Source organism: Opisthocomus hoazin, chromosome 9, assembly GCF_030867145.1.
Source record: "Opisthocomus hoazin isolate bOpiHoa1 chromosome 9, bOpiHoa1.hap1, whole genome shotgun sequence".
NCBI classification, from domain to species: Eukaryota; Metazoa; Chordata; class Aves; order Opisthocomiformes; family Opisthocomidae; genus Opisthocomus; species Opisthocomus hoazin.
The window spans coordinates 16,812,538-16,837,257 of NC_134422.1; the positions used below are offsets into that span (position 1 = coordinate 16,812,538).

Genomic DNA, 24,720 nt, shown 5'->3' on the forward strand with positions numbered 1-24,720 from the left:
CAGCTCTCCATGACACAGGGCATGCTACCAGCATTTCTTCTTCCAAATAGGACTTTCCAGAAGCGTCTCAGCAGCTCCGACACCAAAACGCCCCTGAATTCAGCAAGATTTCGGCACAGAGTCTTCTCAAGCATTGTCAGTCCCCGCAGGCACTTATCTGAATCTTTCAGCACCTTTGAAAATCCAGCCCAAACATCGCGCTGTAGCCTCCCACTAGGATGTCAGAATCGTTTCACAATCGGCACGAAAACCCAGCAGCCTCCGTGCAATTATCCAGCTGACAGCTGCTTCCACTACAGCAGCGCTAACATTTGTATGAGTGAGTATCAAAGTGGGACAGCTTTGGTACATCAGCACAGGAATGTTTGGCCAGACGACGACGAAGCAGCCTATCAAAGCTGGTGCACGTAACAGCACAGATAACAGAAGGTAGTTTCCAAGTACAACACAATGTGTTCATTCACTCTTTTTTCCCCTCCTGTTTTCTTTGCCTTTTTTTCTTCTTTTTTTCTTTTTTCCACCCAAGCAACTGCCTAGTGACTGTCTCGGACCTGAAGGCGGGCAAACAGGTGGTGCTCTAGGACTGCCATCACTGTGAGACACCCCATGGCTGTCAGCAGCCGTGGTGTGTGGCAAAGGCTGGCCCCGGCTCCCCTGCTGAAATTCGCTCTATTTGCAACTGTTGTGCCAATGTGTCCCTTCACCTTTAGCCACGGAGAGCATAATTTTGCTTTCTACAGGTCAAGATCTTTCTGCTCAGCAAGCGGGATGGCTGGCACCAGACCTGAACATAAAATCAACTCAGTTTTTAAAACTAGGCTGAGCTCTGTCCTTCCTCTAAGGCCAGCAATGGCTTGTTGAAGCACCCGTGTCCCTGGTCATACAGACCAAGATGTGAAAACTGCTTGGATGTAAAACAAACAGTACTATGCCAAGGCCTAGGGAGGGTAGAAGCAGGAATGACTTTAGTGCTTTATGTGCATGGTATATTACAGGGACACACACACAGAGAAAGCGTTTCAGTTGCTAAAGGCTCCACACAGAATGATGCAGCCATGACAGCTAATACCTTAGGAGGTTGTGTCTTCTTCAGACTACGCTCAGTCCCTTCAGTGGCAGCACCATTTATACATGCACGCACTCATTTTTATTAATTGGTGGTACTGGAAGAACCATTCCTCTCCTTGTGCAAGTGCTTTGATGGAACCTAAATGAGGCCTTGTAGGAGTTAAAGAGCACCAGAACAGCAGAAAGTTCAAGTGGGAATGAAGAAAGTCATTACAGATTTAACCAGCTGTGTAAAACCCCCAAAGCTTAGAATTAAAAGCTTTTAAAAAGCCTTGGCTGGACTCACTGAGTTGTCAAAATTTAAAGGCAGAATTATTCCAAAGGAGATGTTAACCAGACCTTTAACTCAATGATGGAGAAAAAAGTGGGGCAGTAGAGGATTTTAAAAAATAAGAGAAAAATCCAAAAATCCCTTCAAAGCCACTGATAGACTTGGGCTGGTCAAGCTACTGATAGCAGTACTTCTTAGTGGCTGTAAATCCCACGCTTCATCTGCAGTGGGGAGCATGAGGAAAATGCACAACTGGAAATTGTAGGGGAAGTTGCTGCGAAAGGCTGGAGTGTGCTGGGTCACTCACAGTCCCCATCTGAGCCGCTCACCTCCGTGGGCTTGCAGCCACCGCGCCCGACGCCACGGTCCTGTGAGATCTTTAATTCAGCGCCCCAAGGCAGCAGCGGACACTCCAGGCTGGGAAGGTCTGCCTGGGATTCGTGCTTCCTACGCTGCATCCACGGCAGGAGTCACAGCGACCAGCGGGACAGGTGCTGGTTGTGACTCTGAACAGTGGCTTTTGTCACTTTCCCCTGCTATTTCATGTTCTTTAACCTAATAGATATAAGGACTACTGCATTTCAAGGCTGGGTACTTCCTTCTCAAGATTCAGAAACAGGGGTCAGAGAGAAACAGAGGTACAGACAGCCCCACTTTTAACACCTGAAAATTCTCCATAGGAAACACTCTTTTGGGTATCCTGATTCATATTGAAAAGCTTGGAGTTTAGCCTTTTCTTTTTCTAGCTACTTTAATATGATCACATACAATTGAGCAGACAATTGCACTTTCTTTCCCCTTGGGTTTCTTAATGCACCCCAAGCCCCATAGGATTCCCTCCTGCTGATGAAGGTGAAAATGGTGCAAGCCTGGGGCTCTTCTGCTGAGGAGTGCTCCTTTCACCAGTCAAACAGAGCTGGCCCACACTCCTCCAGCTGCGCCACCTTATGTCAAAAATGTTGATTTAACAGAATCATAAAATTTTGTAGAACTTCACTATCTTTGCTGAGAATAGCTGCAGTAAAAATGTTATGGTCTAATGTTTTGGGTTTGATAGTACAGTTTTCGCTTCCACAATAGCATGACGTAATCAAAATCAGGAAACAGATGTTTATAATAAAAGGGAAAAGTTGAAACAGGAAAATACAGAACTTAAGAGTTTGGTGTTTGGCAGAATGATATTTTGCATCAGCTCATTGAAACTGAATTTTAACTTTTCACCTCAATTTGCTTTTAAGGCAAGTTTGGAATTCCCAGGCTAGCCCACAAGTAGCAAATCAAACTTTTGTGTCAACTCCAGTCCACGTTCATCCCTGCACCTTGATCATCCAGAATTTGATTAGGGCAATAATGGCAGAGGAAGACACTGTTTTTTGCTTTTGCCAAAACTTCCAGTGTTAACAGGCAATTTCAGTGCAATGAGAAAGCTGCGATTGCTGCAAAGGGACTTGGAAAACACACACCGAGCTCTCCGAGTCTGCTGCTATGGACTCTTCATGTAGCTCCATTTCTTTGGATTGTAACTAACCCTGTTGCAGTTCCCATGAGAAGCCCAGATAAGATAATACTGCTTATAAAGGGCTTAGGCGTCAAAATGAATCACGACCAAGTAACAGGCCACAGGAATGGCACCTGAAGGGAGCAAGCCAACAACACCATCTAGTTTCAGGCAGAGAAGACCTTCCTGGCTGTCTCTCACACGCATCAGGAAACCATTTGTTTATACATTATTATTATTTGTGATAAATGGAGTGTGCTGTAAACCCAAGGCCGGAAGAAGCTGTGCAGCTGGAATAAGATGCTCCTCAGATGGCTGCTCTGGGGAGGCTGAAATGTTTTTGCAGAGCTAATTGCCTCATAAATTGGTTTTATTCTCCCGGCTGAGGCTAATGTCTTCTTTTAAAGTTAATAAAAAGAACTCAATTTGCTGATTGTTCTGGACTGGCACTAGCAAAAGAGCTGCTCAGGGACTCCGGAGGGGCCCAGACAATTCCTCAAAGCCATTGCAGCTTGGATGCTAAGTGGTGACGAGCAAGGTGTTCCCTGCCTGCTATTTAATCCACTTTCCAGTGATGCTGTCATGCTGGGTGCCTTGGGTACCCCATAAATGTCTGAAGGGGAGCGATTACAGTTGACAGCCTCCTGCAGCAGACCCCAGGGCTTGGGGACTGAGAGAACAGGGCAGACGCTTATGCCAAAAAGAGCACTTCTTCAGCAGGCATGATATGAGCTAGTGTCACAGCAGTGCTCAGAACCCAGCCTAGCCTCACGCAGCTTGGTGCGCAGCATCATGGCCTGCACGTACCCACCCATGTCACAGGTCAGTGCCATCAGCTAACTAGCACAACACTTCAGTTAAAAGTGCATCCTTCCAGAGATCAAAGCATGAGCAACTCTGCAACGGTTTGTCAAATGGGGTCCGTAGAGTTACGTATAAAACTGATGCTCATTGACAAGACCCCTTGCACAGGCAGGTACTGTGGCCTGTCCCATCAGCCCCAGCTCTCACCCATGGCCAGAGCCTGCAAGCAAGAGAAAGAGCACCAGCACGTGCTTTTTCACCCTGGCCAGGTGAGCTACGAGCCATTTCCAGCTGCTGATCCTTACCCCGGCAACCCCTCACAACAAACTCCCTGCCTTTCTAGCCGGGAAGAAAATAAACCCTTTACCCAACACATACCTGAATGAAACTCCCAGTGACACAGCACGAACCAGATTTAACAGTCTGTGAACCTCCTTTTGACTTGTTTTCAATATCTCTTCTTTTCTGGTGAACAAACCTACCTTCACTGGGGGGGAAAACAGTGCCAAAAGCGTCTGTCACATTGGTGCTCTAAGCAATAGCATGAACTGGTTCAGGGTGAGGTCATCTTCTGAGGGGACACCGGGTCAATCACCAGCACGGCCACAGATTCACAAAGATTTCACCCAAATGCCAGTGTGGACAGTAAAGAACAGTGGTTAACTGTGAAGTTAACCTTAAGTTATCTTAAGTGGTTATGGTAGTACATTAACAGCAGGATAGATTGGTTCACTGATGGGACAGGAAAGCTTTCAACAGGCATCTGCCAGACTCCCAGCACTGCAAACTCTGGGTGCCTTTATGCAGGGATGCCATGCAGAGTCATTCGTATGACACTAAACTTGCCAGTGACCTGTTAGCAGAATGTCTATGGGGCCAGAAAGATCTGGAGGCAAAGGCAAGAGCATCAAACCCACCATGTGCTCTTGCCGGAGCAGTGGCTGGATGCTCCAAGCAATCAATGCAGCACTCGTACATCAGCTGCAACCACCACACACAGGGGAGCTCTTCGATAATCTGAGCTAATCAACAAGGTGTCAAACCTACAGCTTCTTATATGGACACAAATTTCGCTAGAGTTAAGCAGGGACTGACTCAGGGAAGAAAATCTGAGCAGACATCCAGTGAGACTGCTTAAAACCTGGGCCCCTCAGCCCCCCTGGGCATTGAAAGGATCAAGTCCTCTCCTAGTGCTGAGTACAGGGAATTTGGCTTTGATACTGAGCTTGATTAAACAGAAATATGAAGTAAGAAAGAAAGGCTAATTAGATAGAAATGCAGAGTTACAGGATACGAATGCTGATTAACCTAATAATAGACAATAATGCTGTTAAAGGGAGTTAAATGGTTTGTTTAACGGATGGAATGATCTATAGTACATAATATATAAAGTACTTAACAGTAAACATTTAATTACCAACTTCAGCTGCATTTTTCTTCACTGTGTGCAGGAAAAGTGTTTCATAAAAGAGTTACTGGATGGGCATAATTTACATTCCTGCAAAAACATCTGTCTCATATGGGAAAGAGCAACAATGATTCGCAGACACAGCAGAAAGCCTGAGACCCCATGAGCAACACTGGGAGCTGCCAGATAGGGGAGGCAAAAGCAAAATAAAATACCTGTCCTCCTGAAGTGGCACATCACTGCCTCTATGCAACGGGACGTACAGCCTTCTCATGGGACAGAGAGCTTGGGAGGCAGAAGATGAGCACAAGGCTTCACGAGACAGCTCCAGGAGCAACTTGTAGAGGATTTAGGAAGGCGGCCACTTGGCACAGGGGAGCAAAGCCAGCCTCTGGTGTGGGTTATGGGGAAAGGTCTTAGAGGGCTGAAAGCATCTCTGGCTAATGCGATCCTTCACATGAGCAGCAAGAGTGAATCCATGGCCTGGCCACTGTAACACCCTGCCCCCAGGATGGATGCTCTCAGCTTGAGCTTTTCCCAGGTTTCCTTACAGAGCACAGAAGTTTTGCATACAGAAGGCCTTTGTTAGAAACTTGGGATGTTTCGTACTGAGGTAAGGCACTTACAGATTTCACGAGTGCCTCCGTGTGGCTGCATCGCTGCACTCCCAACCACAGCATCACCTTCCACAGCAAATACAGCACATTCTGCTACATCACTAGCCAGCTCTCTCCTGGCAGCCTCCAGTAGAGATGTACAGTGGCAGTCCTGGACGTCAGAGAAGGGAAGTCACTCCAGGAGGCCTCATTCGATGCCAAAGGCTCACACAGGTTTCTGAATTGGAGATCGGAGAATTGGTGGTCTGCGGCACAGGGCTTTCCAAACACGCTTGACTTCTGCCATAATAGCCAATGCTGTGGCAGTCACAGAAGGTGCCCGAAAGGGGAACAAGATCCCCTTCAGAACACAGGACAGCATGCTTGCATTCCTCCTCTTACTGGCACAGCATCAGCCCCAGTCCCATCACATTCGTTTCACACCTTGGGCTGTGTCACGCTGACCAAATGATGCGAATGCGTTCAATTTAATTTTAATACCTTGCGCTGCTGCTAGAGCTCTCCTGTCTGCTGCCCTACCACAAAGGGGCAGCCGGGACCGCAGCAATGACCTGCACCCAGTGGAGCTCAGCCCTCTGCTTGGCAGGGTCACCCGTGGAGCAGATAATTTCATCCCACTTTTAGATTTCAAAACACAGTCTTGCCTCTGTGTCTTTGTTACTGCACAGCTCTGCCACCCCACCCCATGCCTGATGCAGCATAGGTAGCACCTGAATTTCTACGTATTAATTCACTACAAAATGCTGAGACAAGCAGAGTGCATGTGAAGAGGGCACACTCCCAAATGCAGGCAAGACACGGGATAACGCCACTGCTAGGAGAAGAAAAGCTGATATTAGACTTTCCCCCTGCCAGAGAGCTGGGTACCTGGCTCTGATAACTAGCAAGGCCCCTTACAGCTCTGTTCCCCCAGACTCTGAAAAAACAATCTCACCAAACACCCATCAGCAGTGCATCAAAACAGCTTGCAAATTCTGCCCATTGCTCCTGGCAGAGGGCTGCACCTTGCCCAGTGAGAAGAGATGCCTACTCCATTACCTGCACCACGGGGCCAAGGAGAGCAGGCTGGCCATTAACTGCCTGTGATGAGTTAATTAACCATGAGCACTTGCTGAATTCCTGTTCCTGCACCGTTATTAATGGCTCTGTGTATTGGGCCATGCGGCAGACGGGCAGCAGAGGCTCCTCCACCTGCTGAAGCAACAATCCTGCTCTGCAAAGGGCACCAGCTTCACCCAGCTGGTAAACAGGAGAAATTGCCGAGAGCTGCCCCAAACAACCATCTTCTCCTCCTTGGGGCTGCAGAGTGACTCCCAGCTCCACTCTGGGGCTCAAACCCCCTGCCACAGGGTCTTCCGGGCGGCTTGGGCTGCCCATCAAAGGACAGCCCTGGTGCCACCTTCTCCCTTCACACAGAGATGCTGTGGAGCGACTGACACCAGCCAGTTCCAGCCCCCTGCACCACGTAACACCCCGGCTGCCACCTTGCCCGCTCCCAGGCACCCCAGCCTTGCCTAGTGCCACATGTGCCCCCTCCATCTGCAGAGGCTTCCTTCTCCAGCTGTGGTCCCAGAGCAAAGCCCAGCTCTCCCCGCAGCACAGGGAAGGCTCTCAGGGCCAGACCCAGGGGCCCGTGAGCCTGTTTCTGCTCCAAATGCAATGCCAGGGCTCACGTGGCCACAGCCTGCACATGGCCAACGAGCCCAAGTGCCACTTGTTTGGAGCAAGAAGACATCACTGGGAATGAATTATGCAGCTGAGCAGAGGCGGCTGACAATGAATTATGCACACTGCTCCCCCCCCCCCCGGCCACCTTCTCCCCTCCTTTGTTTTCTTTATAATTCTGGGTGGCAAGAATGAAACCGCGTGAGGAACAGCAAGCAGAAGGCATGCACAGACCCACCACACCTAAAGGTTTCACTCCCGCCCTGCCAGCTCCCAGCCCCAGCTCAGCCTGGCAGGAGCCATCACGCTAAGCAGAGGCAGAGCCCAAATCACCAAGCGCAGCAATCGTTTCAGAGGCACAATCTGCCTCTCCCCCTCCCTCCACCGCAAGATTTCATCCAGGTCCATCCCAGTGCCACAGAGGTGAGAGGCTAAGAGGCACTAAACCCTCCGGGCCATCTGGAAACGGAGTAACCATTCAAGCAGAGCCTGGCCAGCTCCCCGCACAGGAGGCTTGCACACCCGCATGCTGAGTGAAGGACTCTGGCAGCCCATTCATCAAAGTGCTAATTGGCACCGATTTGCATCAGCTCATGTTCCAACCTTTGGCCAGCACTTGCTATTTACACACCGTGTCCGTCTGGAGCTGCGCCGAGCCTGTCTGGAATGAGGCATTTGAGGGAGCAGCCCCAAAATAGTCAGCTACGAACCATGCATTCCTCTAATCCTGTCCCTCACAGGTCCCAGGTCACTCTGGTTGAAGGGCAGAAACACCCCCTTTCTACAGGTGAAGAAAATGCCCTGTGAAAGAGCAGAACCCAAAGCCAGCCTGGAAACTACGAGCTCACCCAGGTGTGCCAACAGGCCAAAGGGACCTGGGAGATGTTTGGCCAGAGTGGGGTAGGGTGCCCATGCAGTGTCACACTCCCATCAACAACCTTGCCTTAGAGGATGAAGATCGCATCACCTGGGGGTTAGTAGCTGTTAAAAAGCAAAAGGTATCAAATCCTTCCATTCATTGCATACATTTGGTGTCAGGTCCTCACAATAGACCAGACCAGAGATGGCTGCTAGAAGAGCTTATTCTGCTGTTGTACTCATTCAGAGAAGGACCAGCATCGCCCTCTCCACCCCACGTGTTTGTAAGAACTCCCAGTGTTAATGGTGTCTAGACAAACCAAGCCTCTTTGAAGCCACTCACCTCTTTGAGGAGTCCTGAATTGTTTCAGCTTCTTAATATAAAGGCAAGAAAAAAAATACGAGCAAGAAAGAAAAACTGACACTGGATTTCGGATGACACAAATTATATTTCTGAACATCGCCAAGAAACAAAATGGGACAAATCCATCTAGTACTTGTCACTGAAACTGGGCGTCACAGCTCTGAATACAATGGGAATTGTTCAGCTTTGTTTAAACAAAAATTAAAATAATTAAAAAAACACTCAAAACCCAAACATTTTTCAGGTCATTGCAGTTAAACTCTAGAGTCTGAATTAACAGAAGCAAAAGAGATTGCCAATACATTGCCAAAGTCTTTGCCATTTGATTCAGTTAAAGAGAAGCAATAAGCCCAGGACCGCATCTGGCAAGTCTGAAGTAGGGACCATCTACATGAAAGGCAGACTAGCAACAGGATTAGCAGAAGACACTGTAAAAACAGGTGAAGGAGTTATAGCCATAAGACACATCAGAGTACAAGTTCATACGGACCAGTCTTCACAGGTGGAGCTTCTCCATTGAGTTTCATACACAAAATTTCTGAAATGGCCTTCTAATTGTCCGCCCCCACGTGTCAGCTACAGACCCCAGGCTTCGCAAGGGCTGGTGGCACAATCCAGCTCTGGGCACCACGCAGGACCCCTTTCCGTCAGGCGTTTGCTACCCAGAAACGTCTAAACCAGAGCACGCAAGCAGAGATGTGTCTGCATCAGTGCCAGGGGCGACAGTACCTGTGTGGCAAGGAACAGCTTCCCTCAGGCAGCTCAGAGAAGAAAAGCTGTTGCTTGTTTTCCTGATACTAGCATGATCAAGTTGCACTGTGTAGGATTTGCCAATGGACATGTTTGTGCACCTTCTAGCTTTGCATTTCAGGCTAGTGGGAAGTACCCTATGCTACCATCATCCCCAAGGAGCATGGGAGAGGCTGGGAAGGAGGAGGAGCTGGAGAGCAGGGCCAGATGCTGAAAGACACAGAGGCTACTGGAATCAGAGGCCGCTGTGTTAGAAGCACACAGGACTTGGCTGTGGAAGATCAGTGGCTCTTCCTACAAAGGGCTGAGACACTCTGAAGGTGTCCTTTGCAGGAAAGACACCTGTTATATTGACCATGCACATCTTGATCACTCGCATTTTATTTTCAGCCCTAAACAAAGAGGTTCTGGACCTCCTTGGAACCAAGCGGTGCAGCAGTCCTCGCATCAACCCAAAATGAAAAAGACACTGTATCCTCCCCCAGCATCTCCTCAGCCTTGGGCCTTTTCCTTTTAAGAGGCTGTCACAAAACTTAACTGAGCTGACATCCAATTCCAGGCAGAATATGTAGCCCTTGCACCCACTCCAGGTCATAAAAGAGACACCCCTTCAACTTGGGGGTGTTTGCTTTGGCCACGGTCTTTGGATGGTGGGACAGGAAAAGGTTCTGCAGCTGTGGACAAAGCTTCCAGGATTGTGGCAAACAGACCAAAGCAGGACTGGCTCTGAGCAGCTGGAATGAAGCCTGCACAACCCCTTTCCGTGCATCTCCTTCATGGCCAAAAAACACCAAGGTGGTAAAAGCAGAGAGCTGAGAAATGCCCACGGAAAGCAGCACAGAGGATGCAGGAGTCTCGCCTGGAACAACACATTCATCTCTACCCTAGGACCTCTCCCTAATTCTATTCAACAAAGATATATTACTGACATTGCTAAGACAGAAAAAAAAGGGAGAAAAACCAATGCCTTATTTCTTTCTTATCAGTTGGGCAAATGGTAATTCCCACTGCACAATGGGATTAGGCTCAAATTGGAGCAGCATCATAAATCTGTAGTCATAAATCTGTGACCAAACTGAGACCGATAGAGCAAGAATGTCTTTCTAAGCCAGGCTACAAAATCAGTCAATGGCACAGGATGAGAGATGCTTTTATTGTTCACCCAGTAAAACAATCAAGTGGAAGATTATTAGATGGGGAAACAGCAGCTTTGCCAGGCCCGATACCAGGTAACCCCTGAAATGGGTCCCGTGTACCTGTCAGTGGAGCAGAACTGGGCAACAGGCTTCTTTGGGCTCGCTTCAGTAGATAATGTTTAGGGTTAACTGAAACCAGTCATCAGATTAAGAGAAACAGGCAAAGGCAAAAAGTCTATTAACATTAAAACATTTTCTTTCGCCATTTTCAGTACAGAAGGTTTCACATTTTTGCTTCAAAGCGACTTGTTGCAGCCCAAGTCATAATGTTTTTTAAAAAGTGAAAAAGCAACCCTACAAATGAATGCTTCGTTTTGGTTTGAAAGGATATTTTTTAATATTTGACCTTTCCCTTTTTCATTCCACTAAGAAAATGAAGAAAAAAAATGGTCTTGGGTCACCCATACAACTTCAGGTCACCCTCACAACTTGTTTCCCCAGATTTTTCAGTTCAGCCCGCAAACTGAAAAACCACTGTGGGCACAGCCTACTAGGGAGTTTACTGCCCCTCTTTCTCTTGGAATCAGTCCTAAGCCAAAGGAAACGGGAAGCTCATTTCACCAGGTAATACCAGCCAGAACCAAGGTATTTAGCAGATGTAAAAATACTGAAAATGGGGGGAGTTCGGGCTGTTTACAATGGGCTGAACATGATCTCGGAGATAAAAGATCTCCTAGCTCCGAAACTCACTGCCACCTACAAGCTTCCTGCTATGCCATCCTACTCTCATATAAGGCAATTTATAAACTGTGGGTTCGATCCTGCATTTTCAGGATCTGGCCGAGATGTGCTGACACCACTTATTTGCAAGCAATGCAAGACGCAGGTAATTCACCCTGCCTGCAAGGGGGTCTGGGGGCGGGGGGGAAGCAAACGGAGAGAGAGGCGACATCCTCCCCACTAGCAATACTTGAGCATCACTCACGTGACCTGAAAACAACATCCCTTTTTTTGCAGAGCATTACCACTTCTGCAGGGACAATACAGTACTGGATAGTTGCTTTGCAAGCTCAATAAAAAGAAAAGGCCTTACGAGAATCTTTGTTGGGACAGTCATCTGGTTCAAACACAGCAGAAGACAACAACAGCAAAAAAACCCCACAATAAATTAGGTATCAGCACAGCTTTCTAAATGCTCTAGAACAATTACTTGCAAGACAAAAAAAATCACAGCTCTGGTATTTCGAATCTCGTCTTCCTTAAAAAAACAATAATCCACAGGTTTTGCATAAAAATAAACATTTTAAGCTGACAGCATTATGTTAATTGGATCAACCCGTTTTTAATATATATTTCTATGTATATTTAAATGTATATTTTTTCTATGAATATTCTTTAAAGCATTATGGGAGTCACAAATGCATAAAAATAGATATTTTGGAAAAAGAGTAATAATAAAGACAACCTTGGTGACAAAGAAAAAAAAAATCAACAGGGTAGTATTCTAAAGAAACAGCTCACCATACCATAACTTGCAGAGTCCAGTCCTTCTGTAGTGTGAGCAGTTACTCCTTAATACTATTGGGTTTTGTAACAGTGATGTAAAATATAAATTGCTGCATGTTTATTTAAAAAAAATAAAGGAGAAGGGATTTGGGTATATAGAACAGATTTTGATGTCTGTTACATCACTGTAAATAACTAGCACAGATCATCTCCCAAGTTGAAAGCAGGAGGTACGCCAGCAATTCCTGCATTTATTACAATACATTTCCTAATCAAAATCTGATCTGTCCCTCTGAATAAAAATTCCTAAAAAAAAAACCCAAGCAACACTTTTGCCCTACAATGTTTTTTCTGTTGTCCTAAAAATAATCAAAACAGATCGGAAAAGGTGGGATTTTCAGTAGTGTGTGTCAGCATCCCGTGCACCTTTGACAAAAGCCAGCTCCTAACAGTTAGTCCTGTTACAGCAGGAGGTGACCTCACTGTTAAAAATCCCTTCAAGGCCAAAAGATCGTGGCGGGGGGGAGCCAAAAAAACTGGTAATAGCCCGACCTGCTTGCCAGCTGCATCAGTATTCAACTAAAGTTTAAAGTACCTTTGTGGGACTTTAGAGTCTTGAAGGGTCAGACCGGTTTATTTTAACAAGTGTAACAGCCTTGTCATCTGCTTGTTCAAACTAAAAAACAAAACTCAAAAACAAGCAGAAGCAAATGAAAGGTATAGGAAAGGTCTGAGCATCGGTATTAGACTGCAGAGTGTCTTCTTGACACTGACACTTTGATATTCTTGCCCTCCTTTCTAATGTATTAAAATATCATGAAGTCATGCAGCCATTTTGAATGAGTATTTTAAGAGTCCAGTTTTCGTAGATGTTAACTTGATCACCAGCACAGCACTGGAGAAAGCTGATCTAACAATATTTCACTTACAGAACTCTTCAAAGGAAACTAAGAAATACAATTCCACAAATAACAATGCCAATTAAAAACACAGAAAGCAAATTAGTTTTCCTCAGTGTTCTTTCTTCACAAATTATTTCAGAAAAAATTCTTTCTTCCCTTACCTCTTTCTTTAAAAGCAAATTTTCTACCAGCCGAATTTTAGAACTATCTTCCACCTACATGAATTTAAGCTTTTCTGAAACTGCCTACAGGCTTTTGTGGGCAAAGGATTCCTTCTCCTAACTTGCAGAGCCATGCAAATGGCATCTGCTTGTTTTGTCTTGTTTCTCCCCTTGAATTTGTCCATTCCCCTTAGCACTTCACAGGCCAATACTACTGCAAGAATTTAGGTGTCTGCATTTGAAAGAACTTTGGACTGAGCACAGCTTCACACATTTCGTCTTCTCCATGCCCTTTCCATGTAGTTTCTTCTGTCTTTACAAGTAGAAAAATCACAGTTTGTGTAACATTGTTTTAAAGGAAAAAAGTACACACACACACACGTTGTATTGGTGAACACTATACACTAAATATTTTTTTCAACAGCATAACAGAAAGTTTGGCCTACTGTAGGTTGAACATGTAGGGAAGGCTGAATTTTTACGGTTGCCATGCAAGCCACCTTCAGGACAACACAGATGAACCCACCCAAGAGCAAATGCAGCTTCTACTCTCAAGCCCTGCCTTTCCAGGGATCAGACTGACATCTCGCCAATTCAGTTTATGCAGTATTTAGAGAACCACACTGAGTTGCTTCTGCATCAGTCCTCTAAATTCAAATGCTGTTAAAACCAAAGGGGGAAGAGGGTATTTGTCTTGCCTCATTATTATTAATACGCATATACTTTGATAACACTTTGAATTTCAATTTACTTCTGAAACCTTGCCCTTTGAGAAGAACACACCCTTTAAGTTGACTTTTTTTCAGGCTTCTGTTCCTTTCTCTTTTCTTTTCATTTTGCTGTTCTTTTTCAATTATCTACCAGAAAACTTGCTTTCTTCCAGCAGAAATGCGGCTGGTGGGCTTGGGCTTTCACTGCACTCGCTCTGTGAAATTCTCTGGGAAAACCCCTCGGCATTGGTCAAGTTCCTTATGCTGGATCCAGTCAGACTCCTTCACGCCCATCAGCCATCCTTCATCCTGGAGGAGAAGACAGAGATCAGATGCTGAGGGATAGATGTGACTGGGGATTTTTCTTACAAAGTGGAGGCCAAGGAGGTGTGTCAAGGCATTATCAAAGCCATGCTCGTATTTGGCTTGGAGACAATCCAGGAAGAGGATGGGGCAAACGAAGTGCTTTCATTGCTTTTTAAATAGGGAGAAGGCTACTTTCCACTGGAGTCAATACCAAAACTCCTATCTGACCCAGAGTGTCTAGAGACAGTGAAATTGTAAACAATTAGGAACTATAATAGAAGCATGTCATAATTTACACCCACCAAAGTCAGACAAATTATGCCAAAGAAAGTCTCTGGAGCTACAGGATGGGAATCACCTATCTCTCCTTTCACAGTCTAAACGCGAGGGGTCTAGCACCCTCCATAGTCATAAAAGAGACAGGCACCTCCACAGTGCAATTCATCCCATTTGCCTTGGGCACAGGTCTTTGGAAAGGATGAATAACTCCCCAGAGGTGCTCACCCCTGCTCCAGTCAGGACACCAGGAGCATTAGCATTTTAGAGAGGTGCTACAGGAAAAATGAGTCTTGTTTGCTATGCTGAAGTTCTTGGTCTGCGAGAACTGGGAGCCGAGAAGCTCAACCCGTCTTCCCAAAACCCAGCAGTTTGCTGGGCTTGATGCAAAGTGAGGCTGGCAAAAATCCCAAACTCTTGCTACACACGATGCAAGACAAGGTCTCTCACAAGGGTCCTCCCTAGCCACCAAACCTATACATCTATAAACAGGAATGGATTTTCACTGAGGCAAATGGAGTCCTGCCTGGTAGAACCTGCTCAGGAGGACAACAAGTCTTCCCACCCTCTGCCCACAGGGTGTCTAGCATCAGTATTTCTGCTCCATCCAAAGCACGGAGGGAGATGAGATATTCTAGGTGGGAAGGCTGCATGGCTTGCAGCCCAGGTGTGCAACAACCCTTTTCTCTGCATGCCTTGGCGCTGCTACCATGGAAGCACCCCTTCAGCATGCAAATATACTCACTCACGTGAGTCATTTGCAGTGGGACAGCCTATGGGTTAAGACTGCAGCATGAGGCAAGAGAGCTGCCTCCACACTCAACAGCCTGCTCTGCATCCACTCCTCCTGGCAAAGCATGCAGACTCACTTAGAGGCGTGTTATCACATTCAACTACATAACTTGCCAGGGCAGAAGAGCTCAGGAATCCACATGCTCTAAGCTGTGGGGAAACGGGGCATGCGTGTGTGTGGTTCACACAGCTGTTCTGACACTGCTGCTTTCCTGGAACTGGCAGGAGTTACCTGGGTATGTACCCAAGGCCAAGCAATGCTTCCCTTGAAACACGTTCTTTGAAACTGCACCTGCACAGTGCAGGAGTGATGCAGCCCTCGCTGGGGGTGATCACAGAATCACAGAATATTCGGGGTTGAAAGGGACCTCTGTGGGTCATCTAGTCCAACCCCCCTGCCGAAGCAGGGTCACCTACAGCAGGCTGCACAGGACCTTGTCCAGGCAGGTCTTGAATATCTCCAGAGAAGGAGACTCTACAACCTCCCTGGGCAACCTGTTCCAAGGGATGTCAGAAACAACAAGAAGGGCTTCAACTACATCAGTAGCAAAAGGAAGACTAGGGACAATGTGGGGCCGCTGCTGAATGAGATTGGTGTCTTGGTGACTGAGGATGCAGAGAAGGAAAAGGGTGATCCATGGAGCACATACCGCTTTCTGCTGCCATTTTGCAGCTTCTGCCCTCTGGTCCTGTTTTCTGAACATTTCATGTGGCAGTAGCTCAGACGAGCCATTGCATCCGAGTCCCCCGCTCCTCACAGGCTGTGCTGGGTGCCTGCGGGCTCAGCCAGCCCTCACCGCTGCCTGAGACTTGAGCATTCTGAGGACGTCATGGGAATGGCACGAGACGGGAGCCCATCTGCAGCAGCCAGCTGCAGGGGCTGTGGAAGGACTGACACGCCATAAATCAGGAAGACAAATGACTAGGCGGAAGACACTGGGCCCAAGTGTCTGGAAGGCAGCTTCCATGGAGCTCACAGCACGGCAAGCACAAAAGCTCATCCATTTGCACAAAGCGTCTGTGCCATACAGCATGCACCACCCCTGCTGCATCCTGCTACGAAGGGTCTCCTCAGCTGTAGGGATTAGACACGAGGACTCAGACTGACCCTTGCCAATTCTGAACTACGTCACTCGAAGTGCCAGCTTAGAAGTGCTACTGCCCTCAACGCCGCCTTCTGTCAAGATGATGAATCCAGGCCTGGCTGATGCACCTACAAACCGCCACCTAAGCTGCAAGATGGGGACATGGATTACAGTCTACTGTCCTAAGCTTCCTCCACTCACGTGCACCGTTCATGCACATGTTAACTGCCAGCATTTTCTGTCTGGGTATGGTCAAGGTTAGAGAAATGAGATGTAGCACAGGATACACTGTACGAGGGTTAGAGGGCTTCAGTGCAGCTACAGCATCATGTTAGCAACACTCAGAGCTCACCCTCTGCAGCTTGGAGAGTCTCGAGTTCATGGCTGTTGCACCCACATCCAGCTAGAGTGCAAACATAGGGCATTGAAAAACTCTGCTCCACAAATGCCATCTCCTACCACAGAAACTAGGGGAGCTGCCACTTCTTTCCCATCCAGAAAGCCTTCCAAGAAGAAATGCTCACAAATGCTTGTGCAAGGCAGTCCCACTCAGTGAAGAGTCTTGACTCCAGAAGGAATCACTGCCTCTTCCCCATACAACCCTTCCCCCAAGAGCACCTAGCTCTGCAGGAGCTGTCGGCACATTATAGCTCCCATTTCACAAGCAGCAGCAAGGTCTACCTCCGTAATTCACAAAGCCAACAGCTGAGCCACAAAGAGGATCCACATCTTCTGTGGCCAGTGAACTACATCACCTTCTCTTTACCCCTTGTGGAATCCAGATCTTGTCTGGGCTTGGCCAAAGCCAAAGCAGTGGTGACTACTGAATCAATTGGAGAACTCCCTTTTCCAAACAAAAACCTGGAGACATGAGCATGAATTTTATAAAATCACCACCTCTTTCAGCCAAAGTAGTAAAACTGCTGCAGACATTATGAGCTGGAAGCCCTCAAACACAGCAAGTGAGAAGAATTTACTCAAGGCTTCTAGAAATAGCTCAGATTAAAGAACACTGCCAATTAAATTCAGGTTGGAGATGGACAGTAAGACTGTTCTCTGAGGCTGAGCAACCTGCTCCAGCCTTTGGTTCCGCTGCCATCTCCCGACCAAACACTGTCTTTTGGAAACAGCCATTGCTATGCTGAAGCGCAAGATATCATCCACGGCAAACTGCTGTCTCAGAGCTCCAGCATTTCTCAGAGGGGGAGAACACACCATCATAAGCTGTGGGTCACTCGTGCCAGTGCCACAGTCTGCACTCCAGTGGTCACAGGGAATGTGCATCAAGTTTAGGAGCAGTGAAGAGGCGAAGTATGGGCTCTGTTGGGCTCCCTAATCAAGGAAGCCATTGTACTGGCTCAAATGCCCTGATAGGGATAGGAAGCCACTGCTATTTCACATGCTTTATGCAGGATAATGTCTCCACTTCCCAGTCACAAGCAGAGTCCTCCCCTCTGTTGCAGGAAGCCAATCTCAAGCTCAAGGACAACCGGCTGTCCCGCCAGCTCCCAGCCACAAATTGATGGCTCTGCATCCAGCCAGCCGACTGTTAGTGGAGGAAGAAGCAGCTCTGGAAATTCCCTTGGCTCCTCCCAGCCCAGGCTCACACCATCTTCCCCACTCACCTGCTCCTCAGGGTTCTCAAATGGAATCACAAGCACCACGTCCCCGGCTTTCAGCTGCAGCTCGTCGCTGTCAGTGGCCGTGTAATCATGCATGGCCTGGACCTATGGGGAGAGGCGAGGAGAGCTTGGGTGAGGCCAGCCTTCTCTCTCAGCTCTGTAATGGGTGACAAGGCTTTCTGCTTCATTGATCCGCTGGATGATTCAGGTTGGAAGGCACCTTTGAAGGCCATCTGATCCAATCTGCTGCTCGAGGCAGGGCAAGCTTGGATCACAAATGCCACATCTACAGGAATAACCATCTCCCTTAATCTACCAGCTACATGCTTGTTCATACAGCCTGGCACGCAGCTCACCCTTGCCACAGGGGCATCCTGGTGAGTCTCATTCAACTTGCTACGCACCAGCACCTCCCCATCCTTCCTTAGGAGGGCTGAATCCCCATGGAAAGAGCCTAAAAACCTCACAGGGCAGAAGTCACCTGTACTCACTCGAACAGTGCTCTGTACTGTTTCTGCAGCTGGACTGCCAGATTATTAGAGATTACAGCCTCCCATCTCTGTCACAGCAAGCAGGGAGAGGAAATGTAGGGAAGAGCATCAGTTTGGATCTTCAGGTGATTGTATCCTGCCATGTTTTCTCTTTGGTATTCAGCCTAATTCCAACCAACATCTGTGTTACAGCTTTTCTACTTCAAACCACAGCTCTCCACTTCGAGCACTACTGTCTACAATGCTGCCTGTAGCGAGTGTAAATGTGATGAGCCTCCTATTGTTCTTCATGGTTTTGTCATTCTTCTGCTTTTGTTAGAAGTCCCACGAGAAAAAAAAAAATGATGCATGGACATGACTAAAGCAGAAGAAAAGCATTCCTGTGGTAGGAGACTGTCATTTCTCACTTTCAGGGCATGATGCATCTGTGCTGTCTTGCTACCACATTCCATTATGCACTTTAAATTTGTGGCCTCGCCTAGCCCAGAATCACTCCTCCTCCCACACCTTTGAAACAAGCTGGGAGTGATCTTTGGTGTATTCAGACTACCCACTAGACTTCCTTGTCTAATCCTGTATTTTTCCCTGTTCATCCTGACTTTCCAATTTCCCCACAAAGTCCTCCATCCTTACTGGTGTTTCCAACTCTTCCTCATTTGCCACTTGCAACGTTTAACCTTTCCAGTTTGGAGCATAACTTCTTATTTACTATCCAGGATCTGTGACTGGCACTACCACACCACCAGAGATAGAAATAACTGCAGCAGAGAGAAGGAGGAGTTTCCCTGTACAGCACAGCCAAATGTTAAGACACCAATACTCTTACACAGCCCTGTGAAGCACCTGGAATTGCATGAAGCTGGGCTGCTGGAGATGAAGGTGTATCTCTCCTTCAACTTCCTTTCTCCCTTTCAATGTGGCATAGCCCATGGCCATGCTGAGCTGAAGTAGTTAGTTCATTATACAAAAAAGTCACCAGGAACTTGGTGCCCCGCCACCACACACTCACCTTGAACAGAAATCCTGGGGGCATATCAGCTCTTTCAGAAGAAGCCCCTCCTTCCACAGTGCCATTGACGGTAGCAGGGAAAGTTTCCACAACAACAGCAGGCAGAGAGCTCTGGTAGGCAGCAGCAGCCAGGGAAGGAGAAAAAGCCATTGAGAAAAGAGAATCCAAAACTGCAGCTCCAGGTCCACCCTGGAGGATCCACATCCCAACCCTACCCATGGCTTCAGCAGGTTTTCCCAGCACACCAGTGACAACACCACCCCAATGGACAGCAGCGGCAGCAGTGAGAAGGCAGGAGAGGCGACCGCTGTCATCCTTTGCTTAAGGCTACAGAAGGGCAGAGAAGATTGAGTTTTTCTGGGACCATAATGACTGGCATTTCCCATTCGTTGCGGTCATGACGCAGTTCTTGTAGAGCCATCATGGAACAGACAACTCAAATGCAACAGCCTATAGGAACCACGCAGCTATGAGATCGGACCTACTCCAGCCCCCTAAAAAAAGTTGCAGTGTCAGGGAAAAAAATAAGAACCATGGATATTCAGGAGACACGGGCAGAGCCCGAGCACAGGGCAGGTAAAGTGAACAACAAGCAAGGAGGAATCCAGCAGACAACGCAAGCTTAGTGCAGCTTGGGGCGTGGGCTGGCTTCACAACAAGGGTGATGGGACAGTTCTTTGTGTGGATCTTCCAGCAGAGCTTCTCCCTAAGCATTACACAGATAAAATGTAACAGAAGTCTGGCCTCCGATTCAGAGCATTGGAACCGCTGGGGTGGCAGGGACTGTTTTTTGCAAGCAGTTACACATCTCTTCCCAGCCCAGCCTCCCACATCTGCTGTATGACAAAGGGATGTGATGGAGAAAAGGGACTGCTGTCTCTCAAGGTGCTTACCGATCCTGAATCAGCATCGCTTTTAGATGCTTCAGCTCCACCTGCTGCTTCTGATCCAGCTGCTTCAGCTCCTGCATGGGCTGCTTCTGCAGGCTGCAATACAAAAGTCATCCAGGTCGAGAGTTATGCTCATTACAGCTACACATGTGTGCAGAAAAGTGCGGCTCAGCCTGTCCAAGTGCTCTATGCTGTTGACTGCTGCCATCTGCTGACAAATAGGTGAGAAGCCTCAGGGTCTTGCTAGGTTTGTGCCTCCCTCTTGCTCTGCAACCCAGTGCCATCACAGTAAAGCCTGCACTCCCTCACTCCAGCCACGCAGCAGGCAATACGCCAGAGGAAGTCAATGAAAAGCCAGAACTCCTGTGCGACTCTTTCTTTTCATGATCTAAATTGCAGACCTGCTTTACACACGCACAGTATCTATTATTACATACAGATCGCCCACTTGTATGTGAATACAAGTCTGCTGGCATGCCAAGGGACAAGGATCTCTCAGTAGGGTACTTCCAAGGGTCAACCATCAAGGAATATTTAAGCCTTTGCTTACTCCCAGAAAGAGAAGAGCGTGGTAATAATGTGTCCAGAAATGGAACTTAGTCTGGACCCAGCACCTACATGACATCAGCACTGAATCAAACTGAACTGAAAACTGTGCTAACTTCCATCCAATTTGATTTTGGATAGGCCCAAAGAGTCACGGATTTGGATCCTGTTGTGAATATTCTATTAGTAACAACTTGCTATGAATATTCCGCATGGTGCGTGCACACATTTGTGTTGGTGGAGATGGGAGTTTCTAATGCACAAAAGCTGCCACAACCACCAAGAATATTCCGCATCATCTACAAATCACTGCCTGGCAGAGACTGCTCCAGGAAGCCTGCAGACAGGAGGTTCTGTGCACAACAAAAGACCAACCAAACACCCAGCAGTTCAAGTTTTTATTCTCCCTTGCCTGAAGTCAGGCTACCTCTGTTTTAACACAAAATTAAAGATATTCATTTGCCCCCCCTGAAACTGCAGCAACACAGAGAGCAAGTTGGATCTGACAGCATCAATGCTGCAGATCAGCCCCTTGGGAGAATGACCAGGCAGCACCCAGGAAGACTCCTGGCAAGAACCTCAGGGATCTAATTTGTGGCCTGAGTGTCTAAATGGCCAGTCTATATCCATTTGTTCTCTATACCAGATAGCACATGGGTGTCTCTGCAGAATCTAACCAGATACCCACTTCATATTTCCACGATAGAGATTGCTGTACAGAGACTTTCCATTTTTAACATATGTAAATAACCCAGGTTTTGCATGCCTACATTCCTGATACCTTTGGTAAACACATGTACCTCTTAACACAACCACGTTCAAAACACGGCATTGTCCAGATTTCTCAATGTCACAGCTCTCATTAGCCCCAACCCTCCAAAAGCCCAGTGTAAAGCAGTGACCATGGTAACCCTCCACACCCGTGTAGCTACTAGCCATGCACTGGCACAATGCTCCAAGTCGTTCTTTAATAACAGCAGCAATAAAAAAGAAATAGATCCCTGATTTAATAAAAAGCCATTACTTCACCTTCAGCTGCTCCAATGCTGCCATTGAACAGAGGCTTTCCTCTCCTGTCACATCCTTCCTCATGTCTCCCCATCACCATGTCCACAGGCCTGTACTGCCAAAGGATATTACAAGCAGCAGAGCAGCTCCCATCCTGCAGAGGATTCCCACAGCAGCTTTCATAAATGTATGCATACAAAAGGCTTCAAAAGCTTCTCCTCTTTAACTAGATTTACTCCCAGGTTGCTTTTCATTTGGATTCAGTGAAACTGGAACAGATGCTAGCCCAACTCTACCTGGCCAAGCACAGTTTTTATGAGGACAAGTGAAAAGGAGCTCAACATGAGTTCCTTATTAAAAAGCAGCTAATTTTAAATACCAGTATTTAATAACCAGAGAAACTGAATCTAAATTAATCCCATGGATTTCAAAGGGCATTTTCATGTCAGCTACTTATTTTTCTATTTTATATACCTGTGGGCATCTCAAGGCCTATAAAAGCATTTACAGTCATGGAAAGATACTATAGTGAAAAATGGAAGACTTGCTCACTGCTGTTGCCATGTTTGAAAACTTTGCTTATTCCAACAGCAGCATCACACACACCGAATGCAAGAAGTTTCCTAGTCTGCAGAACAAAGCAAGTTCTGCTGCATCCAAGTTTCTGTGCAGTTGTTAACCTCACGGCATATAGGACTACATAACCACTCAACAAGTCTCCTCTCATCAATAGCCGAGAACAACATTAGAGCGAAAACACTTCAGAAGACCTGAAGAGCATACTGTGTATGGTGTGCCAAGGTGAGAATTGGCATGGTAAGAACATCTTGTCCAGCAGCATTCCCTGGTTGACTGAACTGTCCTTTGAATGAAATCAGTTTCCAGGATGAGAAAAATGGCCCAAAACACCTTTCACACCACAGACTGTAAGCACTGCTCTGACACAGTCATACCTCAACCCTGCCCGTCCACTTGAAAGGCACAAGATCTTCCCTTGCAAAAACACAGACTTGTCTTTCTTACTCAGACAGACAGACAATGCACATACAGGGGAACGACAGACGTTAAACACTGATGGCCGATAAAACACACAAAGGAAGCACCTTCTTCAACCTGACCCAAGCTCATGTGAAGGAGAGTACTGGCCACAGCGAGCCCTTGGGCCAGGCTCTCAGCAAGGGTTAAGTCATGTCCTCCCAAGCACTGACTCTACATGGTGATCTGTCCCTTGAGAATGGCACAGCTGGCAGGACTCAATTCCCTAGCATAAGCCAAGGACATTGCTTACATCTACACCATGGGATATAGCCAGCTCAAGCAACAGGCTTAAGTACCCAAACCAAGCGTTTTCTGTCCACACTATTGGCTGTTTGTCCAGAGGGGCTCAAAAGTAGTTGTGCTTGAAATATCTCCTAACAGGCTTATCTTCAGCAATGTGAGACCTTCCCAGGCCCAACATATCTAGAGGGCACAAATGAGGATCTGGCTTTGGTTCAGACGCAGAGCATGCATAAGCTGGTCTCCTTTGTCAGCAAGCTCCAAAGCTGAGGTTGAGGCAGACACCAGCTAAGTCTTGGGCCTACATTTAACTTTTAGTGTAGACACAGGCTAAGCTATTTCACACCAACCTTTCTGGCAACAATGGTCAAACAAACAGCAACACCACAGATAATTCCAAATGTGTATGTATACCCAATGGTACAGGCAGTAAGGACGAGGGGCAGCTGAGACATTAATGCATCGCACACAAGAATAAGACGATGTAGAGAGTTTACGAAATACTGGGGAGTGGAGGGTTAGGATGATGCCACAGCGGGACTAAGCTTGAGGAGAACATCACAGCATCATGTCAAAGGAAAGGTAAGTGAGTTAGCAGGGAATGGCAATAGGATAGTGTGCTGGTGGAAACATCAGTTTTAGAGTGCTAGACCTTGACTTGCAAACATGTGGCTGCCCCTGGGGCTTCACAGAAGGTGCTAAAGTGTGTTTAGCAGCGCACGGAGCAACTTTGTTTTGGGGTGTGCAGAAAGGAAAAGCAGCGAGGGAAAGCAGACAGGTATGCACATGGAGCTGGCACTGGCACATGCACAGTACATGATGAGAGACAAAAGCCATATGAAGTTCTTACCTCCCATAAATCCCAAGGTAAAGACTAAGCATGTCAAAGAGCAACAAAAATAAAACATGTTTATACGTGATTATTTCAGTGAGTACAAACGTCACAGACACTGATCAGACTGAAGCAGACACACACATTCAACACTGCTTATCTTTGCATGTTTTCAAAAATATTTTTTTACTACCTGAATTTATACACCACTCCCCACCACATAGCCAAATCTAAGTACCAAGGCATTTGAGTAAGGGTTTTTTCCACCTCTGGTATGAAGGGAGACAGCCAAGCCACATTCAGTTACTAGTGGCAGACCGCTTAGCCAGAAAAAACAAAACTCATGAGTTTGTGGTCCATCCGGGTTAAATATGCTCCCACATATCCACACCCAACAGAGTTAGCATGATTTCAGAACAAGACTTCAATTGGTGTCTTTAGATCAGTAGTGAAGTATCTTAATCTCTCTGTCATAGTGCCCGCTGTATAGGAAATAAATTTGACCGATTTGAAAACTGGGTGGTTTTGGCTAGGTTTTTTACTGTGCTATCATTAGAAAGTATTGATTTCAGACTCTTAACGACTTCTGAAGTTAATAAATTCATTAGAATATGAAATATGCTATTGCTGAGCAGTTTTGGAAAATCCACTCAATGTAATATTTGTTGCTTGCTGGAAGGGTAACAAATAATTCCATTTTAAGTCAAATTTATACTTGTATCTTATGTCAGTATATCAAATTATCCAAGTTATAACTGGTGATTCAGAAAAAAAAAATCCCAGTAAGTAATTAAAAAAAGTTTATCCTAGCATGCAGCTTGTTCCGCCAGGCAAGCAGACATGAAAGGCGTATCTGCCCACCTATAG

General features: G+C 46.8%; 1 protein-coding gene across 17 annotated transcripts in view; it reads right to left on the reverse strand.

Annotated features, from left to right (window-relative positions):
* Positions 1-8,618: 8,618 nt before the first annotated feature.
* The window catches only part of BIN1 (bridging integrator 1), a 103,346-nt gene continuing 87,244 nt past the window's right edge, over positions 8,619-24,720 (reverse strand). For 7 of the 17 annotated variants that reach the window (XM_075431205.1, XM_075431201.1, XM_075431213.1 and 4 more), the window contains 6 exons: positions 23,872-23,895; positions 20,193-20,285; positions 19,300-19,410; positions 17,803-17,904; positions 16,530-16,580; positions 8,619-14,027 (listed from right to left, as the gene is read on the reverse strand). In XM_075431205.1, the coding sequence (XP_075287320.1) occupies positions 13,920-14,027; positions 16,530-16,580; positions 17,803-17,904; positions 19,300-19,410; positions 20,193-20,285; positions 23,872-23,895 (489 nt within the window). In that variant the 3' untranslated portion in view covers positions 8,619-13,919. The remainder of the gene's footprint in view (positions 14,028-16,529; positions 16,581-17,802; positions 17,905-19,299; positions 19,411-20,192; positions 20,286-23,871; positions 23,896-24,720) is intronic. The other 10 variants (XM_075431204.1, XM_075431211.1, XM_075431207.1 and 7 more) reach the window with 4 other exon arrangements.